Here is a 21,137-nt window from a genome sequence, read left to right as displayed (position 1 = left end):
AAATCAGATAGTGATTGGGTTGTGAGATAGTTAACGAGGTAGGAAAGAAGGAAAAAGTTCTGTGATGACATATTGGATAATTTGACCTCTTTTGGCCTCAAACACTCTACATGAATCTATGTAACAAGTTTAAATTAAATTAAAATTGATAACGACTCATAGACAACTGATGCATGACAAGGGGCCCTCAGTATACAGCTGTTGGGAACCGCTGGTTTGATTTAATTTATTAATATATTTCATGTAAAATCTTAATCTGAGAAGTAACTTAAGATGTTAGATAAATATAGTGAAGTAATAAGTACAATATTTCTCTCTGGAATGTGGTGGAGTAGAAGTATAAAGTAGCATAAAATAGAAAGACTGGAGTACAAGTACCTTAAAATTGTATATAAATGCAGTAATTGAGTGATTGAATTTGTTCCTTTCCACCACTGTGAAAGTGGTGACAGACCTTATATTTAATACACACATATACAGATTTGCTCATTACCAAAGGGGCATCCAGTGATGGGAAGAAAATCCCAGAGAGACAGTCAAGTGTGATATTTAATGGTGCAGTTGGTCCCAAATGTTGAAAAACAGTGACCAACTTCACAAAGTTTGCAGTGAATTATCTGTTATGTTCCTCCAGTTATGGGACACAGGCATGTAAAGTGTGAAAAGCTACTAACATCTGGTTGGACCCTGTTAACAGCACACTGGAAGTGGCTAAGTCTACTTCTTAAAGGAGTATTTCAGTCAGCTGGCTGAAAGGGGAAGTGAGATTTGGGATTCTGGCAGGGCCAGAGTTGGTTGGCCAGATTATCCCTCTCATGCAAATGCCCTCCCTCCCCTGTTGGGTCCCAGTCAAGCGTGGGGGGGCTCAGCGCTGGCCACAGCTGCTTCCCGTTTCCGCTAAATCACACAGCAGCCATCTGGACGTGGCTGTCGCAGCACAACGCCGTCGAGCTCCTCCGCCGGCCTCGGCTGAGCCTCTCCAGACAGGCCTGGCCCTCAGAGTCCCGGCCCCTGCCTTCTGCTCCAGTGCCTGATCCTCTACGTCCCAGCTCTCTGCTGCTGCTGCAGCTCCTCTGAGGACCAGCGGGACTCTTCAGGTCCTGGACGCAGCACATGTCAGCGTGCTGCTGTGTGTGTGTGCATGTGTACATGGAAAGTCTCCACACTCATACAGACCCTAGTGTGTGTGTGTGGGTGTGCTGCGTATGCTACCAGTACTCCCTTGGTGTCACAGTTTTAACACGAGGGTCTCCGTGCAGACAAATGCCACTCTCATGTGTTAGCCTTGTCCTCTCTGTCTGTTTGGTATCTTTGGCAAATTAGTGAGATAATATGAAGGAATCTTTTTAGTCAGAAATTATGCAAATGATGCTTTGTAAAACACTGAAGATCAATAGCAGTTGGAAATTGGCTTTTTAAGGAAAAAGTTCTTTGCAACCACACATGCGTACACACATACAGCCTGTGGAGAAATGTTTATTTATTCTCCTCTCACTGTAAATGTGCTTCCAGTGATTTTGTATTTTTTCTTTTCGTACTCAAATGCCAGTCATTCGCTCTTTCTTGGCTCTTTCTTGACAGGTAGGAGCGAGCAGACTTGTGAATGACATCGAAGCTTAATTATTTCAGACGGTTCTAGAGTGTGAAATGAAATCTCTGTATTTCTTAACAAGGTGAGATGATAAAGTAAAACTCAGAGAAACTTTGTATTAACTCGAGGAATTATTTGGCCATCATGTGGACACTTCAGTATTCTTTGACAAGTGGTTAATATAGTCCAGTGAAGAAAAACGATCTTATTATTGCCATGAAGATAATCCCAAGTATCTTCTGGTCTGTCAGCAGTAAACCTTCATTCATTTAACAATTCCATCAACTATAAACTCTTCCTTTTCCTTAATAATACACGCATTCGCTGGAAAATAAAACACTCCCCCACTCTTTGTGCATATATAAAATATCCTTTATTGATATCTCGCAAGCATAAGAGCTCCTTGAAACCTCAAATGGCTCATTTTCACTTTGTGAGTGAGACATTTCGTAGCCATCAGGTATAAAACAAAAGGCTGGGATAACGTTTTCCTTCGATAAAACTAAACACAGCTTCCAGCAGCAGTCATGTTTTCACCTCAAACACATTTAGTACAATTGGACAGAAAGAGATGCAGCTTTTACTCACTACTCTACAGACAAACATTGATCACTGTAATAAATACAAAAACAGACAGGCGTGTAAATGTGATATAAATAATATGTAGGTTGGTACAAAGACAAGAACAGGTTGGAACTTTGGAAGGAATTGTGGGGTTATCTACATTGATTGTTAAGTTTATATTGATTGTATTTAATACCGATATTGAAATGGGTTTTCCTGCACTGAAAATCGCTGCAGAAGAGAATATTTTCTTGACATTTCAGAGATGACGTACAGAGATATGTAAATGGAAGGGTGGAAATATTTTCTATTTTAAATCTAGAAAAAAGTTGCCGCCTAGTTTTCAGAAGAAAAGACACCATATATACATTTTATACATGTGCCGACTGTAAATACATGATTTAAAACCTGTGTTGTCTTCACTGAACATTACTTTGTTTTTTTCATACAGACAGATGGACTAGTCTTCCTTCTGAGCATGAAAATAAATGCATTTTTTAATAGTTTTGTCCAACAAACATGCATACTTTGCATAAAAAACACAACTCTAAGACATCAACAGTGTATTTGACATTTTGTATTTCTATGCATTTATTTCAGGTGCATGTCAATGAGTCAGTGTGTGTGGCATGTTTTCCATATGTACACCTCTTCTCTGGTCTACGGGGATCAGTAGCGGTGCTCGCCTCGCGTCATGTGAGAGGAGAACTCGTATCGGTCTTGACTTCGGTGGCCGCAGAGGTTGCACTCGAAGGGGTCTCTGAAGCCGTGGCAGCCCATGTGAATGGTGTACATGACGTGGTCCAGGAAGAGAATGCGGCAGTGTTCGCACCGGTACGCCCTCACCTGCTCCCCGTCTGCCGTCACCACCTTGAAGCCCTCAGAGGCCATCTCCATGCTGGCCCGGATGGCCTCGTACTGCCTCTGCTGCTCCTCCTTCACCAGAGGGAGCACTCCGTTCCTCACCCCCGAGGTGATGTGGTTGGTCAGGTAGATGAGGCCGGGGGCCGCCCCGCCCGGGCGATCCTCGTTGTTGCTCTCGGTGTCTGTGGAGTCCTGGCCGCTGTGGCTGGGCGAGCCGTCCTTCTCGCTGGAGGCAGACTTGGAGTTGGAGAGCAGCAGCAGGTTCTCGGCCGCGCTGTCTTTGGCTGACAGGGCCGACCCCGCGTGGCCCTCGGGCGTCGGCTTGTGGAGGGGGAACATGGAGCTGAGGCCCACATCGGAAGAGGAGGCCGGGGAAGTCTGGACCAGAGGCCGGAGCGACTCGGCCCCCAGGTAGCTGATGGCGCTGTTGATGGCCTGGTCGATGACGTGGGGCTGAATCAGCTCACCTGCTCCTCCCTCGTAGGAGAGGTCTGACAGACGTTTGTCACCTAAGGGGCCAGACAGAGACAAGAGAAGCAATGTGAGGGTTACACTTCACTGACACACAGAAACTTTCACCTACATCCTGTGCTTCCTCCATCTTCATACTGAGGCCGCTTCTCTCTAGCTGACTTTGAAAATGACTCATGCTTGTTGTTTTTTCTGGTCTCATGAGCTCCTCTTAGCATTTCTAGTCTGATATTTGCATTCCCTCGGCTTCTTAATAATTTATTTTGTTCTGGAGATTATCGTAATCGTAATACAAAATTAATATCCAGGAGTAAACACTCAGTAAATATTAAACCATACCTTCTTCTAATAGTAATTCAACAAGTTAAAGGCACAATTCCTGATCAGGCTCAACTGCAAAAATAGTCTGTCTGTTACACTGCATGCATTCTGCAGAGCCAGGGTGGCAAAGAAAAATGCAAGGCTAATGAACACAAAACACATTGCAGCTTCGCCTATGCAGCTTCCACAGGTGCAGCCGTTACACTTCTTTTTCAGCAAAAGTAGCGACATTGGAATTTACACAAAGGAAGCAGATTTCGGCCCTTACCCACGAACTTCTGTGGCATAGTGCTCTTACGTTTAGCTACATTATTAGCTAGTCTGTCTAGCACCAAGGCTCTGTCAGATCCCGTCTGGCTTAAGTCTTCCCTCTGCTCATTCTGGTTGCTTTCTTCCTTTATTACTGGAAAGCAAGACAGAAAAGTAGATTTCAGAGTCAAAGTAGTTTGAGTTTGTTCGGTTTAAAGTGATGCACTGGTGCCTGATAACACATGCTGGTACTTTCCTCACAGAGCACAGAGCGGACTGTTCTGACACATGTGAAGCACTTGGTCTATAAATACAGTGTTTGTTTTATTCATGCTCGCAGATGACGTGTAGATTCTCAAGAATTTATCATGTGTTCATTCAATTTGTAACTGCTGAGTATATTTAAATAGACAAATACAGAATTTTATACTGACTATAATTACAATGACTTAATGAGCTATGCAGTTATTTTGAATATCTAAGGAACTTCTGCATGAGCCTTTATTCAAATGAAAATGGTGGTAATTTAACCTAAACGGCTGGGGCATTTAGTAACAGCAACATTATCAGCGTGATACACTGCGGTTGCATGCACAGCCAGTCCTGCACTCAAGGTAAAGTAGGCCATCAGATTTGGGTTGAAAGCTCAGTCTCGTGAGGCACCAACCTGTGTAGATGCTGTTCTGCAGCCCCATGCACTGGAGGTAGTTGTGACATCGCTCCTTGTGCTCCTCGAGAGAGCTGCGCTGCTTGTAGCTCCGTCCGCAGTAAGCACACTTGTGGGGTTTTCCAACTACAAAAAAATAACGCTAGGTCAGCGAAAATGGCAGTGCGATAATCTGTGTGGCGGCCGATATTAAAGTAATAACGCAAGTCACTTTCAAATGAATCCATTTTGGCTGGGTCACACAACAGTGATGCAAATTATAGCTAAGTTAATCTGCTGTTGTAAATTTCCTCTTTGGTAGTGCTTGGATTTTAGATTTCCAGTTTGAAGCATTTAACATGGACAGCGGTCAGACAAAGGAAAGGGCATCACCTAAAAAAACATCGACAGAAAACCCAAGGAAAAGGCCTGGCGGCGCCGCCCACACTGTTTGATGGACAGGTTTTCTCTGGGAAGTCCAGAGTAATAACTTCCTCCTCCATGGATCATTTTACATTTGGTATTTGTTATGGCATCATCACGGCTGTAGCTACTGCAGAGGTCACTGAGGTCACGTCCTCTGGATTTTTTTGGGGAATTCAGAAAACAACTCAGGGAGAGTTTACATGTTACAATAGAAACGTACTCATGGAGGTAAAAGTAATTTATCCTGACCTTGCTGAGAAGGCCTTTAAAATGAATAACATAGACCCACAGTGGAACATAATCTATTGAAAATATAAATGACCAATATTAGTACAATGTTGAAAATACAAAAAAGAAAAAAAGTATTTGTAAAATTCTGGCTACAACCCTGAGCATGAGCTGTTTCTATAGCTTATTCCTCTTTGGTATAGACCAAAAACTACAAATAGGGATTTTGCCTAAAACTCCAGTGCCCTGCTGTTGAAGCCTTTTTAAAAAAGGCTTTGTGATCTGTTTTCATGAGGACCGGCTCCAGCAGGAATGAAAGGGCTCTGAGCTGAGTCACAGAGATAGTGGGGAAGTTGGAAAGTACTGGGAGATGGATGCTGCTGGTTTTAAGCCTTTCATGGGATTTGATGCAGGCCTGTCAACCCTCCTGTTTTACCGGGGATTCTCCCACATCCTTGCTGCTCTGATATTTTAAAGAAATGGTTGTCTAGTGGTTCAGCATTGTCTAAATGTAAGAAGGTATGTGGACAGTGGTCAGGGTAGTGAGACGGCCCAAGGCAGGGTGCCACAACATTTTCTGTATTTTCACATGTTGACAGGTATGTTTGATGAAAGAAAAAATAAAACTAAACGCTTTTCATTACACAGCAATCAAAATGCTCGCTTTAATATTTGTCACTTGTTTTGTCTAGTTAAGGCTTCGGAACGTTCAAATTGTTTTAAGCTGAAGTTGGTGTTCAAAGATTATTTTGCACTGTTCAGTTAAAGGATTCAGAGCAGCCATTGTAAGTGCACAATTTACACTCAAAAATGTCTTTAACACATACTTCTGCAAAACATTTGCAAAAAAAAAAAAAGGTGACACCATATCTACACCCTGTCAACTTCCCCTTACAGAGCCTGTATGTACTGCAGAACATGTCATGCCTTTTGTGAGGGCCTCCACCCAGAGGTCCTACAATTACCATGAGAGCGGCAGTTTTCAGCGCGCGGGAGCTTTGCATACTCACCCGAGTGGGTGCGTAGATGGCCGGTGAGGGCGTCCCTCCTGCGACAGGCGTAGCTGCACAGGTGACACTTGAAGGGTTTCTCCCCTGAATGGAGCTTGATGTGACGCAGCAGGTTGCCCTTCTGGGTGAAAGAGGCACCGCACTGGCTGCACTGGAAGGGGCGTTCTCCTGAGGACAAGAACACAACAGACGCACACGACTGTAAAGACATGCAGATAAAACACACCGAAAAAAAAGCAAAACAGAAAAAAGAAAAAGTTGTATGATTTACTGGCACCCCATTTTATATGTTTTTTATGTACCCTGCCAGGCAGTTCATGATTTAATGTTCATAATGTTTTTCTCGATTGCACTGCTCTCCCTGATCTCACTACGTTTGATCCCTCCACTGACAACAATAAGAGTGGCAAGTCTTTGTCTTTTCTGCGTGGGTGAAAAAGCGCGTTGCTGCGGTGGGAATGCCGGGGTCACTGCGCTACAAGCATCCCGAGCGCCAGAACAAGCCGGATGATGGAGCGCCTCCGGGGCAGAGAGCCATCCAGCAGCCTGCGGGAGGGTTCCACAGCAGAGTGACACTCCATCTCTCCATGCTCCCCCGGCCCCACCGACTTCTGGCACTCTGATCGAACAAGAGCCTTTCAGACTCAGCCTGCCAGTTCCGTAATGCACCATTGCCTAGGTCAATTTGATCTGAAAATCTCATTTTTTCCCCTTCTTCGTCTCTAAAATAAGAGCGGCACATCACAATGCAAATTCAGCCTCATTTGAATAAAGCGAAGGAAACACTTTGTGTTGAGAGCCAGTCTTCCTGATCAGCGCTTCTGGAATAAACCAATATCCAGCCTCTCCGAGTGTTGTGGCATTCTGTGAGAACGTTTTAATATGGCTTTTTTTTTTTCAAAGGCCCCCCATAAAATAAGAGTCACCAGTGAAGCAGCAAAAATATATAAAAAAGGAAATTCATTAAAAATGCATTTCAGGAGCAAAGACTCACCACAGAATATTTTCTATTTAAATAGGAGGCACTTCATTATATCTTTTATTGTACTTTCTTTTGCATTTACATTAGTCTAGTGTTCCTTTCTTCCATTTTGAGTTTCATTAGTTTCTAAAGCTTGACAGTTAAGTGCCTTTTTCAAAAATGTTCCCCACCACTGGTTTGGCTTCACTACAATAGAATATCAATTTTGAAATTTGAAAAACTTTTAATAGCCAGATAATTGCCAGCTCATAGAGATTCCATTTAATTGCAGCAGATATCCTGTTTCTGAAGTGAGGGCGTGTTTTTTCGGACCAACTTCGTCTCCGCCACTTTATCGCACAATAATTTGATCAGTTACCGTTGCTTGTCATGTGCTAATTCAGAGTCATTAAGATGAACAATAATGGATGCTAATGGTATGCTCAAAGCCTATTTCACGCACGATAGGAGGGTCTACATGCATACAGCCAAACACAAGGATGCCTTTGCAGCTGCTGCTGCAGAGTATAAGAGTCGCTGCAAACATAAGAAGAGTTTATTCAGCTCTGCAGCTTATTTATAACACTCCATCGCTAATGTTTGTGTGTAGGCAAAGAGGAATACAAAGCTACAGCATATACACTGTGATACTGCTTGTGTTAATTCCAAAAAAAGAGCAGGAGTCAACCACTCACTTCATTTCTGCCATTTTAAGTCTAAAGAAATGCTCTAAACATGAGCCACAGCAGACACCTTTCTACCCCTGATCCATCCTCTCATACTAACAGTGAACATGGGTGCAAAGGAAGGGCAAGAAGTATTGCAGACGGCTTACCAGTGTGGCTTCGCTTGTGCACCATCAACACATTGGGGCCAATGCAAACTATCCCACAGATATCGCACTTGAGCTTCCCGTTGGGCAGCCGGATACCGCCGGCCGAGGAGAAGGCCTTGGCTTCGGGGCTCGGCTGTGAGCCGTTCACCTTGGCCCCCGAGGCATCGATCACGCGCAAGTCTTCCGCGCACTCCTCCTCCTCCACGCCATTCATGTCACAGGCCAGCCCATTCTCCTCATCACTGCGAGCCTCAACTTTAATGTTACAGGCTGGAAAAGAGGGCAAGGGGGGGCCACGGTTTAGAATACGAGCAAGGTTCTTTCATGATGTTATATACTGAAGATGGGCAATTTACCAGTGTGATATTGATGCTGTGACAGAAGAATAGATACAGCTGCTTATTGTAACATTGTGATGTAGCCTTAAAGTTGCCTTTGTCCTGGTCTGAAAGGCTCTATAATAGGAAAGTGAAACGATTTCGGGAACCTTTTTGACTGTCTTCACTGAATGAACGCATGTTTCTAACAGATGTTTGGTCATTGGTCACTGTCCCTGACTGATCACTCTTAAAAAGGTAAAAGACATTTTGTTTTCCCTCTGTTTCATTTTGTTTGGGACTACCTTTGTTCATTCTGAGTGAAAATATGCTGATATTATTATTGTTGCTTGGTATTGTTCTTATTTTCTTTATTTTAATTGTTTTAATTTTAATGCTTAATTCCTAATTTACCTGACCGGCTGTCATTGTTAAATTCTTCTTCGTCTTATTGTTTGACCTTTTATTTTTCAATCTCATGCTGCCAATTCCATTCTTTCCTCTGAATGAGACATGACATATTATATGGAAATTGTTTTTGTTTCATGTTCAAATAAATTAGTCATTTTATAAAGAATGTGTTGATGAGTAACTGAACTTTAACATGTCCTTCATTCAGCACGGTGTTATAGTCATTATGGTTCTGTTCATTCCCTCTTCCTCCTGTCGGGATAGACACTGTGTGTGTAATAGCGCTGCAACTGCACTGTAAGATAACTAGAGCAATAACGGCTTCGTAATGGCAAACTTCCTTTAGTGCACAATACATTTTCATGTTTACCGGGATGCCGCATCAAAAACTTCCCCTTATTTCAGGCAGTGTTGTGAATTCAGCCTGTGAAAAGTCAACAAACATCAGATAAGATCAACCCACAGCCCACTCATTTAAACTGTAGACTCCACTGCGCATTCTTTTCAAAGCAGCATGGTGTATTTCACAAGGATACACAGGTGGAGAACACGTGTGCTGTTTGAGGACGTCAGTGATGAGATGAAGAAACATATGCATCATCTCGCACCATCACACTTTGGTGAAACAAATGACAGCAAGATAAACAGGAAATAGAGAGACAGGAAGCAGTGTGAAACTAGGGACGACAGCGGCGTCGATCAGAGCGGCAGAGTATGATGAGCACACGCACTGCCTTTCAGAGCGGTCTTATTCCTGTCCTGCGAGTGTAAATGCTGGATCGATGAGTGCCGACTATTATTTGTGGAGCAATCAGACGTCTGCTCGAAGTCTGGTGTTCCCAGAGTGATCAGAAAAAGAGAAGTGTGTTGACCTACCAGCTCCTTCTTTTCCCAGCAGAGAGCTTTAGAAACAACTGACAGATCATGCAAGTCTCACAGCTAGCAGCCTGTGGTTTGCATGTCACGGCGGCAGCCTGATTTCCCCATGCCTCTACCTCTGTTTGTACAACTGAAGAGGAAGAAGTGGAAATCATGAAATATAGGAATCTATGGAAAAGGGGAAGCTTCAGAAAGAGGGCCTGCCTAACTGAAATACCAAGAATTATGGAGAAGTGACAGAAAGGGAAGCACGGGAAAGGAATTGTAAAACAGCCTGTAACTGAAACATGTTTTTTTTTTTTCTTTACAGGAGTCTTGTGTTCACTGAGAGCCACCAGGGGAACATAAATCCCCTCATCAATGCACAGACAGCCATAGAGAACAGGAGGTGGAGCAAAAGGGGATCACGAGCTGTTTATGGTCGACACATAATCCGAGCGTCCATCTCCTCACATCTTTTCTTTCTAAATTTGCTGTCGCATGACAAACAATCTGCTCATCTGTTCAACTGTTGAAATTTTTTGGACCAACTCTCTTGTCTTTTGGTGAGCAGATGAGATAAGAGACACCAGTCATGCACGCAAAGGGAAGAAAAAGCTTCACAAATGGTGCTTAAATTCTATTAAAGTGCAAAATCTGATGATGAGTTACGATACAGAGTGTGGATGAATTAGTTGCCAAACGTGCTACATGTGCAACCAAAGTGTCATGGCAACGCAACGATGGCAACAATATACGTGAGTGGGGACCTAGTATAAAAACTAACAAAACTATTATTGCCATTATGCCTTTAATGCCACTTCTTTTCACTGCTTTCAGTTTCATTTCACATGAGTTAAGATGAGGCTTCATACAGCCTGCATTAACAGATAGAACCCGTCAGATTAACCCGAGTACCCCGTTATCTACACCACTGTTTATCTCAAACATTTTTCCATTACTTTGATCAAACAACTCGTTTTCCCTTAATGTGAGCGATCCACTTTAACTACTTATCCTTTACTTTTAGCTAACATTATCTGTTCTAACCATGCATTTGTTGGTTTTAGCTAAAGTTTACTAATTTAAGCATTTACCCACTACCTTTAGATATTTACTTTAATTATTTGTCCATTACTTTTAAGTCAATCCATTACAGCTAACTGCTCACACACTAGTTCACACACACACTCTCAAAAATTAGCATGAGAATAGAATTCTACTTTCAATTTCTATGTTTTTTTTTAATTACTTTAGCGGTACCTGGGGAGCTAAAGATAAGACCTGTTTACCTCTTATGTGACATTTTGTGTAATGCAGTCAAGTTGTGCACGTGTCCCACTCACTGTGTGTGCAGAGGTGAGAGAGAATTACAACCTGCATCGAGCAGCTGGCGTCTTCTTTGGAGACTTTACATTGCAAATGTTGCAAAACATGCATGTGAATTTCTCACTTGAACCACGAAGGTTTTTCAGTCAGGCCTCGGCACTTAAGTGATGATGTAAGTGTCAGAAAAAATTAATACGAGCTGGAGGGATTTTTTCTGAGTGATCAAGTGCCATTTGCATATCATAGAGCTCGAAAGCAAAACTCACAAAGCGGCTATACCTCTTCAGCACTCCTAATTCAATTTATGGTTTTAGCCACAAAACCTCTGGTTGCCATGGTGTTCTGGGTGACTGAGGTACTTTTGTAATGTCACAGGGAGTTGTAAAATGATGTACCAATAACAAGGCTTGATGAGACTATTGCCTTGCTCAGTATCAGCAAAAGAGACATGGGAGTACAGCCACTGATCCAGGATAATCTCCTCCATTTAAACCCTAAAGCAGGTGAATATTGTGCACAACACATCTTGTACATTCTCCCTTATTTCACAACTGGAATACACTAAAAAACCTTTGTGTTGATCAGTAGTCGTCAGTTCCTGAGACACCAAACACACCAGCAAGGCAGTCGGCTAAAGCAGACAGAAGGGAACCATGAACGCTGGGCTGCCACCCACTTCTCATGGATATGGGGAAGTTGTGACTGAATTGGGAGAAGGAAGAAGGCTTTTTACTTTATATCATGTTTGTCACGGTCACACATCCTGATTTGCTCGTTTTGGGAAGCAAGTGTGAGATCACATCGTAGACAAACAAAGCAGGGCGCAATAAAATGGTTATAACCTGATGAGGATCTAATGCTCAGTTTACAGAGAGAGAACCAAATTCTGCCACAGAGAATGAAACAATGACAAATAATGGGAGAGGTGACTGATACATATAAAAAAGCTGTAGCATTAGTGTAAAAGATGTATTTTTGGGTGAAAAAAGAAGTAATAATCAAGTGATATTGATAAAGGTCGATAGCAGAAAAAGGAGGGAACTTAGCAAGTGTGTTAGTTCTGCAGTGTGGAAACGCAGGGAGCCTGCTGGAGGTTCCTGTTACTGACTCGTGCTGCTCTCACTGCCTGAAAATAACCCTGTGTGCAAGATAGTGGAACCACATGTGTTAAACCACGCTAGCAACACACTCGACACGACTTGCAGGAACACCAAAAACAGCCTGCTTTTCCCCTCACACTTATTTTAAAAAGTCGCCTCCATGTTTTCGGGAACTAGACTCGGCTCAGTCTCCCTCTCAGGTCTCTGAAATAGCGAAGACTGTGTCTGAATCACTGAAAGTGAAAGAGAAATCATTTCACTGGGATCTTAAGAAGGTCATTTACCGCCTCGGGACTTCGACAAAATACGATGTCTCTGTGTTTATTTACAGTTTAAGCTAAATAACACGATAAAATGAATTTAGTTTGCACTTTTGTGACAATTTACGAGCCATGCTGAGCCAGAATAAGATGGATGACAAAATACAATAGGCTTGGACCTGCCTACTACAAACCTCCCTTCGCTCTGAGGCATATGTGTGGATTGCAGCATTGTGAATATTATAGCAACAATGACGATCCAAGGCTGTGAACACCTTATTTGCAACAGGAAACAACCAGGGTTTTGAGGTTTTGAGCTTTCGATACTTTGAGGTCCCATGTCCCACATATAGTCCCCCTGCTTTTTGCCTTTTTTCACTACAGAGAACTGAGCAGCACATGATCCTGAGTGATAATTATAACACGTTCTGGCTTTTATCACAGACGCAGCGACGCATAGATGTACCAGATACTTGCACTTCCCTTCTATCGCTCTTGGGGCTCTTTCTCTCTGTCCCTATATAGACACAGTGAGGCACATGTGAAGTGATCAGACTGTATAGGGAATGAACAGAAACCCACCTATGATGCACAAAGTCATACATCCACGCCGCCAGCTGCGGCCTCTTTGCTCTCTTTATACCACTGATGCAAGTCAAACATTTAAATCATCTGCTTTTTGACTATCTCCCATTTTCTTTCCATGTTGTACAAAAACATCAGTCGACTGAGATGAGACGCACATCTCGATTAAAACGTACAAACGCTCCATGACTCTGTTTTAATTGTTCAGATGTCATCGCAGCGCTTGCTCAGAAGTGTTAGAGAGTCCTTCCTGCGTCGTGCTCGGTGCCACACAGCTCAACAGTTGTAAAGTCAAACAGAGAGCCTTTGTGAGTAAGCGTGTGTGTGTGTGTGTGTGTGCAGGTGTGTGACCTATGTGGTGCAGTGATGTGCTGATCTCTCTGAGCTTGGCCCTGTTCCTGAACTCTTTATCTCCAGGAGTGTTGAAACTGTCTGATGGCAAGTTCTTCTTAGGAAACTCTTACACATCCTATTTCAGTTTCCTCTCAACATTTTATTTTTGACTGTGTCGCTAATCTATGCCGCTATCTGGATAAGTGGAAAAACACCGATAGGATGGTCTGATCATGCTTGTTTCTTGCCATTAAGTAGATGAAAACAAAATACATATAACCCTCATCTTTGTGATTTGCACCCATTCTTTTGCACATTTAACTGCCTAAAACATTTCCTCCAACTTCCTAATTCTTTATATCTCTATTTCCTATATCAAAGATTCTTGTGATTGGTAAAGATTTAATAAATTAATTCATTAAATGACAATCATGTGGATTCACAGCTGAGCTGAAAGCATCTTGAAAGCTGTGGCCGCCCGAACATTTTGTAAATTCATTGTGTTTCAAAGTGCTGACAAGCTGTGCATTTCATGAATAAGCAACAGGAACGAGCAAAATAACACCTATATTTATCCAGTGAAAACTGTTGCGTCTGATTCATCTTGCTGTCACGTAAAACCGACGAGCTATTAATGACCAGTAATGATTCCACCTTGAACATGAACGAGCCACCCGTGTTAGGAGACTTGAGATAAATATACCCGCCGATGTGCTTCATCCTTATTTTCACCATGATATTCCCTGGCTTGATGCTGACAAACTCAAATCAAGGCCACATTAGCTATTCCTTAAGATTCGGCTTATTAATGACATGCCATGGATCAAAGGGATTTTTTTTTTTTTTTTTTACCTTTTCTGCCAATGACCTAAATGTGTCTCTTTGCAGCTTTAAATTAATTTTTCCAAGGGATTTGGAACAGCAAATATCTCCCACTGGATGTGTATGGGATTAAGTTGTGAAAACATTTTAATGCTTTTTTATATATATGTTATGCTTTTGATACTGACATCACTTTCGTTTAACCATTTCACTCTGATTTGGATGCTTTGGGTATGAATACATTACTGCTGGGAAAGGCACTGCAGTGGATCTGACTCATTCTGACTGCTGCTTCACAGGATACACTCACCCTAACGTGGCAATTTATCTGTTCATAATTTGCGCAAGCATCAGTGATGTTCTGGCTGTGGGTGCGTTTGGAGAGATGTTGCCTCGTACCTTTGTCCCCTCTGTTGTTCTGCTGGTGGGTGGAGCTGGCTGACAGGTCCTCAGGGACAGCCATGGGCTCCTCTGCCTCCTCGGACGCTTCGTTGGCAGGGGGGCTGTCCCTGCCTGGGGAGACACACACCAGCAAACACCCATCACTCACCACACAAACCTGTAACGTGTCTCATTCAAGAGAAGCAAAATTACCTCCGGCTGGTGTAAGAGCCTGTTTGTGGGCCTATTGTATCTACCTTTTGCACTCTATGGCTCAATCATGCAGTAGGTAGTCTTTTACCTGGCATCTGGGCCATTTCCTGGGCCTCCTCTGTCTCCATGCGGTGCAAGTACTCTAATGGGAGAGAGATGGAGATGTAGATGTGTGTAAGTTTAATCAAGTGCAGGCTGAAAAACAACATTATAAAAAGCTAGAGTGGAGTAAAAGGTGTACTTCTCGGCGCGACTTCGTCACCTCAGTGAGATCAGTCTTGTCACAGCTGCAGACGCACCACTGTCCCCCGCACGACATTACAAAGAATTACAGACATTTTCATTACAAGTCTGACAGAGAGACTGAGCTTGGAGAGCGGCTTGGCTCCGGCTGATGGGGCCCGCTGGTAGAGCGGGGTTGCCGGGAATGGGCTTTCAGACCACATTTGTTATTTATTGTTAATTTCCTGCCACGTAATCATCCAAAAATGCAAACTGACTGCCGCAAAATTAAGCAGAAAATTAACTGGCCCCGGGTCACGGGGATGCGGGCGTTTGCCGTGCCCAGCTGATCGGCACTCATGTTCTCTCTAATTTACTGAGCATGCATCACTGAGCCCGCGGCCTGAGCACAGACGCATGCAAGGCACAATGAAACAAAGAGAGGGAGAGTGAGCGAGAGAAGGCAGAGGCAGAGAAGTAGATAGCAGCGGGAGGGCAAGAAGTCAGAAATGCAACAGGAAGGTGCAGAGAAAAGGCGAGAGACAGAAAAGCAGGCCGAAGGACAGAGAAGTTCTCTTTATTTATTTTTTAGAAGCGCTCCTTCGGCCAGGGCTGAATATCTGAGGAGTCACCAGTGCTTGTGGCCCCATTAATAATGGATGGCCCTCAAGCCTGCAGCAGATGGGCCCGACAGCCTCAGCCCCAGCTCCGCCACTTCAAGAAGCCCTTGGTGGGGCCGCTGCCCAGTCCAAGCAACCACTCAGGGAGAAGTGAAGCTCCCGAAAATAGCGAAACGAGCCCAAGGGAGAAGGGGAACCTAGGCCTTCCTGTTTTACTGACAGATGGCTCCACACATTTGGAACAAATAGTGGGAAGCGACCGGGCCGCTCTGTCGCAACGTCGCAGCATTCTGCGGAGTCAAGTCAGGAGCTCGACGGCCTGAAGACGCCCAGGATGCAAGTGTGAGGGGAGGAGGAGGAGGTGGGGGGCGAGGAGGGGGGCAAAGGTTACTGGTGCAGATGATTTGTTCAGCACAACACGGGGGTGTTGCGTGTTACTCTGCCGAGCTACGGCTCTGCAGCGCCGTTCTTCAGCATCTGGAGTTTGAAGGTCGGGGGCAGAGGGGGGTATATTCTCATGTGCCCTTTTTTTCTGGGCAGATGGTGCGAGGGGAAACACGGATGTGTTGGTGGGGGGGCTTCGACAGAAATAAAAAAGAGAGATCCTACATACAGCCACAACCCACTTGTGTAGGCATGTGGAAAGTAAGGTGCACGCAGAATATTCAGGAAGTAGCTGCTGAGCACCGCACTCTACGATTCTCACTCTGTTTCTATTTCCTACATGTTACAGACATTTCTGGAACTATTCTAACTTTTCCCATTTTGTTTTCAGTTGGGACTCAATCTTTACACACCGTACTGTATCGTTCCTTTGCCAGAGTTTAAAATCTTACCATGAAAACATACTTTTTGATGAGAGCAGGTGCCGTGCAATTTAAATGCTTTCATCCAGCTAACCAGTCAAAACTTCTTTCTCATTCATTTAATCAAATCAAACAGACATTGTGAAAACAGCAAGAATGTACTTTTTTTTTTTTTTACCCCTTATGGCTCATGTTGTGGTTGTAACCAGAAAGAGATGAGTGTGTGTTGGTGTGTGTGTACTGGGGGCAGGTGGAATCTTTTAGCCAGCGAATTAGAAGTCACAGAGAAGACTTGTGACAAACAGTGCAGGGGGACTGGAAAAGTTTTGGTCTGAGTATGTCAAGTGAGGAGAGGCAGGAAGAGGCTTGTGGGTTGACAGAATTCTCGGTCCTCCTTCTGTGTGTGTGTGTGTGTGTGTGTGTGTGTGTGTGTGTGTGTGTGTGTGTGTGTTTGGTGGATGGTGGTGGTGTGTTAGAGGGGGGAGGTTAGAGGCGTCTGCTCAAAGTGAGCTGCAAAAGCTACACCAGGGAGCAGGGGAGCAGGGTGGAGATGAGAAACAACGAAACCGTTAACAGATACTGAGGACCACACCAGCAGAGGTTGGATACCCAGGAGGAAGCGCAAACACTGCTGTGTGTCTCATATCTATATATAAGATACATAATACACAGTTAAAATCAGCAATAAATACTGATGAAGCAACACTATAGAAATGTTACAAAAAAAGACATTTCTTGAGTGTTTCAGTCATAATTAAATTAAATTTCATGTCATTAAGATTCAGTACATTTAATTCTTTTTAATAATGATGGAAAAGCATAATTTGATAACATGATGCCTTTCATGGAATGATTAAACATTTAAAAACGAAATAAAGTGTGATTTAAGGCCGAAGAAGCCAACGTTAAACATCTTTATATGTTTCTGCTTATGACGATTTAGATTTTTGGCTGCAATTAAACGTGTTAAAACATTTAAATGCAGCACAATGTAAATCACAGGGCTATACTACTACGTGAATCCGGTTTCATCGCAAACTATTGCTGACCTCACTCTGATTTCATGCACAAGCAGGATGAATCATATTTCACGTCATTTATACTCAAAGGCTCGACTAAAAGTTTCCACTTTAGACAGTTACTGAGCAGACTTAATGACGGTTAATGAAAATATCTGAATTAATAATTTTCACTGTTGTGGGTTTACGAGACGTAATGAAGCCATTGGTGCTTTCTTATCAACCATTAGAAGAAGAGATTATCCTACACTACCAAACACACAGAGATTCTCATCAGTAATTCATGAAATGTATGGGTGTAAGTGGGGAGATAGTGTTAGCGGATGTGTTCTGGGAGCCTATCGAGGGGGTGAGGGGAGAGTAAAGGTACGCTGAAGAGAAGTTTCCTTCATTTGCATCTGCCACACTTCACTACTCTGCTATTCAGACAGTACAATCATTTTAATAACTGTCTGCCTTCCTCTGCCCCCCACCCCCTCCTACTTCTGTTTCTCCTGACAAGAAAGATGATGTATCTACAGGCAGGTTTGCAGCACTTTCAGCGCTTCTTTTTCCAACCCAGCTATGAAAAAGTCCTATTGGTGCAGGTACTGCCGTTCCTTTGCAAGTTTTAAATAGATGTAAATTCTGAAAATCAAACGTATTGTTCTGCTCCTTTCGCCAAATGCTAATTTTTTATTTGCATTTCAGTCTAATTCGAGGGGATTTACAGAATTATTAAGTTCCCAGAAATGTTTCACACTCATAGAAAAACAACATTTGAATTAAAATTAAACTTCAAATGCATTTCTACTGGTTAAAAACAGAGTACAGATGGTATAAAATGAAGATGCTCACTTTCAGTTTGACTGGAACAAACTAACTGGCAACTCATTGACTCCACATCACACAAACGCCACCTTAAAGACTGCTCATTGTCTCTTTTCTTCTTCTTCTTCTTTTTTTTTTTTTTTGGACAGGCTCAGCTTCTACAAGCAGGAACTTTAGGTTTTGCAACGTGTTAAAAAGATGAAAACACTTTATTTTCTCAACAGTTTGAGAGGGAATCTTTCTGTTTTTTTCGTCTGTGGCGTTGATGAACAACTTTCCACATCACTGCCATCGGTGTAAAAAGTTTCATCAGTCCTGACTACAGACCCTGTGTGTGTGTGTGTGTGTGTGTGTGTGTGTGTGTGTGTGTGTGTGTGTTTCTTCCCTTCAGACGTTTAACGACTGAGACTGTGGTTCGAACAGGTGAATACAAATCTTAACGGTATGAGAAATGATCAGATTGATCGACTATTAGCTTCAAACAAACATCAGATACAGCGTTAGTCTGTGCGTACTGATTTCCTGCTTAAGCAGCGCTAAAATACTTTCACATACGCTTTTGTGTTTGGCCCCGACAGCTTCACGTCTTCATCAAAAAGCGTTTTTATTCTCCTGTAAATGTGTTTGTTTTTTTTGTTTTTTTTTTAAAAAAACAACAAAATATTTTATTAAACTTGGGCCAACTTCAGACACAGAGAGACAACCTCAAGTCTACTGAGTGCGCACATCGCTTGCAACAGGTGCTAGAACAGGAGGGCAAAAAGGTATTTAACATTTAAAATCATACGCACATCCGTAGATAATTAGTGGGAACTGTTAGAAATCAGATTAGTATTTTTGTGTAAATATAAGTGATTATGAAATTATTTATCCATATGTTCCCAAAAGAAAAAGACACATGGAAAATGGGGAACATTCCACTATTTCCGTTAAATTGCTGGCTATTTAGTTAAAAATTACGCGTAAAAAAGAGCATGTTTTCTGTATTTACTTGTTAAAGCTGCTCTGGTTTGTTGTTCCGTTACATTTCCTGTACCAGCGCAGAATAACGCGCACTCAACGGGATCTGATGCTGCGGCGCACCTGCACCGAAACTAAAAGGATAGTCTTTTCCAGTCAGGTGCAAATGCCTCCTAATAAATCTTGAGAAGAAACGAGCTCGATGTAGAGGTCTTGGACTAATCTTTGATATCAGTATAAAGCTAAAAAGCGCGGTGGAAGCCACTGTACCTGCTATTCCTTGAGTTTGCAGTATGAAGTTCTTCCAACTCTCCCCGGCTCCATGTGCAGAAGGTCGCAGCGCCGCGGCGGCCCCATGGAGCTGCGCCCTGAGTCCCTCCCCTCTCCACTGCACTTCCTCGTTCCAGCCCAACATGACTATGTCTCTGAGCTCGGCTGGGGCATTTTGCTTGCTTTTATCCACAGGCCGAGTCTGCGGCGGGGAGTCGAGCCACCGAGCCCTTGGCACTTGCTTTGTGCCGTGCCAATAAAAGCTGACACCCAGTAGACCATTACTGGCAGCCATGCATGAGATGGGATGAGGCGCGCGAGGAGAGTGGACCATTCATTGTTTATTTATTTCTTTCTCACCGAGGAAGCTGACGGGGGGCACTCCTCACTTGCATATTGGACAGCTCCCCTTCTGTCACCTGTTCTGGCACGCTGAAGCAGTCCATGAAATTAACACAACTGTTTTCTTTCCCATATAATGAGTTTTTTTCTTCTTCTCTCTCTTCAATGTTTCATCCATTTGACTTTGCTCTTTCTCTCCAGTGAGTGTCCCCTTGGTGGCAAAGCCTCCTGTCCTACCTCAAGTGTCCACAATCCAGATTATGCATGAATCTGAGCAAACTGTCCTTTTTCAACATTGTACTCTTTGTTACTTTCTGTTTCAAGGTGCCTCTGCACTGACTTACTGAGTCCTGCAGTACCATCCACATGTGCATTATATTCACTGAAATGTGGTTTTCCTCACAGGACTCAAACCTGTGAGTCCAGACTCATCACAGATATTTCAGTTTCAGGTGCTTCCAATATGAGTTTTTGCTTGCCGCCAATCATCTAAATTCAAAACTGCTTGGAAGTGACTTGAAACTGAGATACACAACATCGAATGTAAATAAGCAAACCGTCGCCACACGCTAGACCCGCTGTCCACAGCACGTATAACTGGATCAGCTGCAGTTCTTCATCTCCCTCCCTTCCGTTATCATTCACGCTGATAGTATGAACATGCAGGGACAATGCTCAGCAGCAGCTGCACACCCTTTTAAGATGTCTAATAACTACTTTCCAATTTTCTTGTAATGCCCATCTAAGTGTTAATCTCACACTCATGTAGTTAAAGCCACAGAGTGATGGGTGCCCACGGTAGCCTATACTGTCTGAAATCATTCAAAGAAATAGAAATTGTGGATTAATATTGATGGAAATTCTAAATAAATAATGACTTACACCTCTGCTTTAGCTAAAATATCTCACCTCATTTTCAGACATGTCCTGTCATTATTATCTCATACGAATATCTGATGGAGGGGACCTTTGCTGTAATTATTGTATTTGAGATTACAAATGTGCCAAAACTTTATGCAATTAAAGTCAAGATTTCTGCCATCCAGAAATGTACATATCCACCGCTGATTAAGTTAAAGGAGTTATAGTTTCCCTGAATAAGTAGTGGTAATACTGAATGTACCTTGCACTGTTTTCTCTGCTTGTGACTGTTTTTCCCGGTATCCCACTGTCCTCAGGCCCCGCAGAGCAGCTCTTATCTCAGGAGAGGCCGTGTGTCTTGGATTGCTGAGTCACCTTTCGTGGGAGGTTGCCCTTATCTCCTAAGAAGCACAACATTAAGGCAGTTGGTTGCAAAAGGAGGAACTTTGGGC

The 21,137-nt window shown here is 43.1% G+C and overlaps 1 protein-coding gene across 4 annotated transcripts; it reads right to left on the bottom strand.

The window, feature by feature from the left end:
• Nucleotides 1-1,947: 1,947 nt before the first annotated feature.
• ikzf1 (IKAROS family zinc finger 1 (Ikaros)) lies at nucleotides 1,948-19,792 on the bottom strand. Of its 4 annotated transcripts, XM_041948144.1 has the most exons (8): nucleotides 19,483-19,629; nucleotides 14,864-14,917; nucleotides 14,581-14,694; nucleotides 8,167-8,436; nucleotides 6,371-6,538; nucleotides 4,728-4,853; nucleotides 4,080-4,214; nucleotides 1,948-3,528 (listed from the first exon to the last, which is right to left on the bottom strand). In XM_041948144.1, the coding sequence occupies exons 1-8, from the start codon at nucleotides 19,625-19,627 to the stop codon at nucleotides 2,825-2,827; spliced, it is 1,716 nt and encodes a 571-aa protein (XP_041804078.1). In that variant the 5' UTR covers nucleotides 19,628-19,629; the 3' UTR covers nucleotides 1,948-2,824. The 4 variants fall into 4 exon arrangements, with proteins under 4 accessions (XP_041804078.1, XP_041804079.1, XP_041804080.1 ...); XM_041948145.1 differs by lacking the exon at nucleotides 4,080-4,214; XM_041948146.1 differs by lacking the exon at nucleotides 8,167-8,436 and having other exon boundaries at nucleotides 19,483-19,628.
• Nucleotides 19,793-21,137: the final 1,345 nt, after the last annotated feature.

This window comes from Chelmon rostratus, chromosome 11 (genome assembly GCF_017976325.1).
Source record: "Chelmon rostratus isolate fCheRos1 chromosome 11, fCheRos1.pri, whole genome shotgun sequence".
Lineage (NCBI taxonomy): Eukaryota > Metazoa > Chordata > Actinopteri > Chaetodontiformes > Chaetodontidae > Chelmon > Chelmon rostratus.
This window is presented reverse-complemented; position numbering and strand designations above follow the sequence as displayed.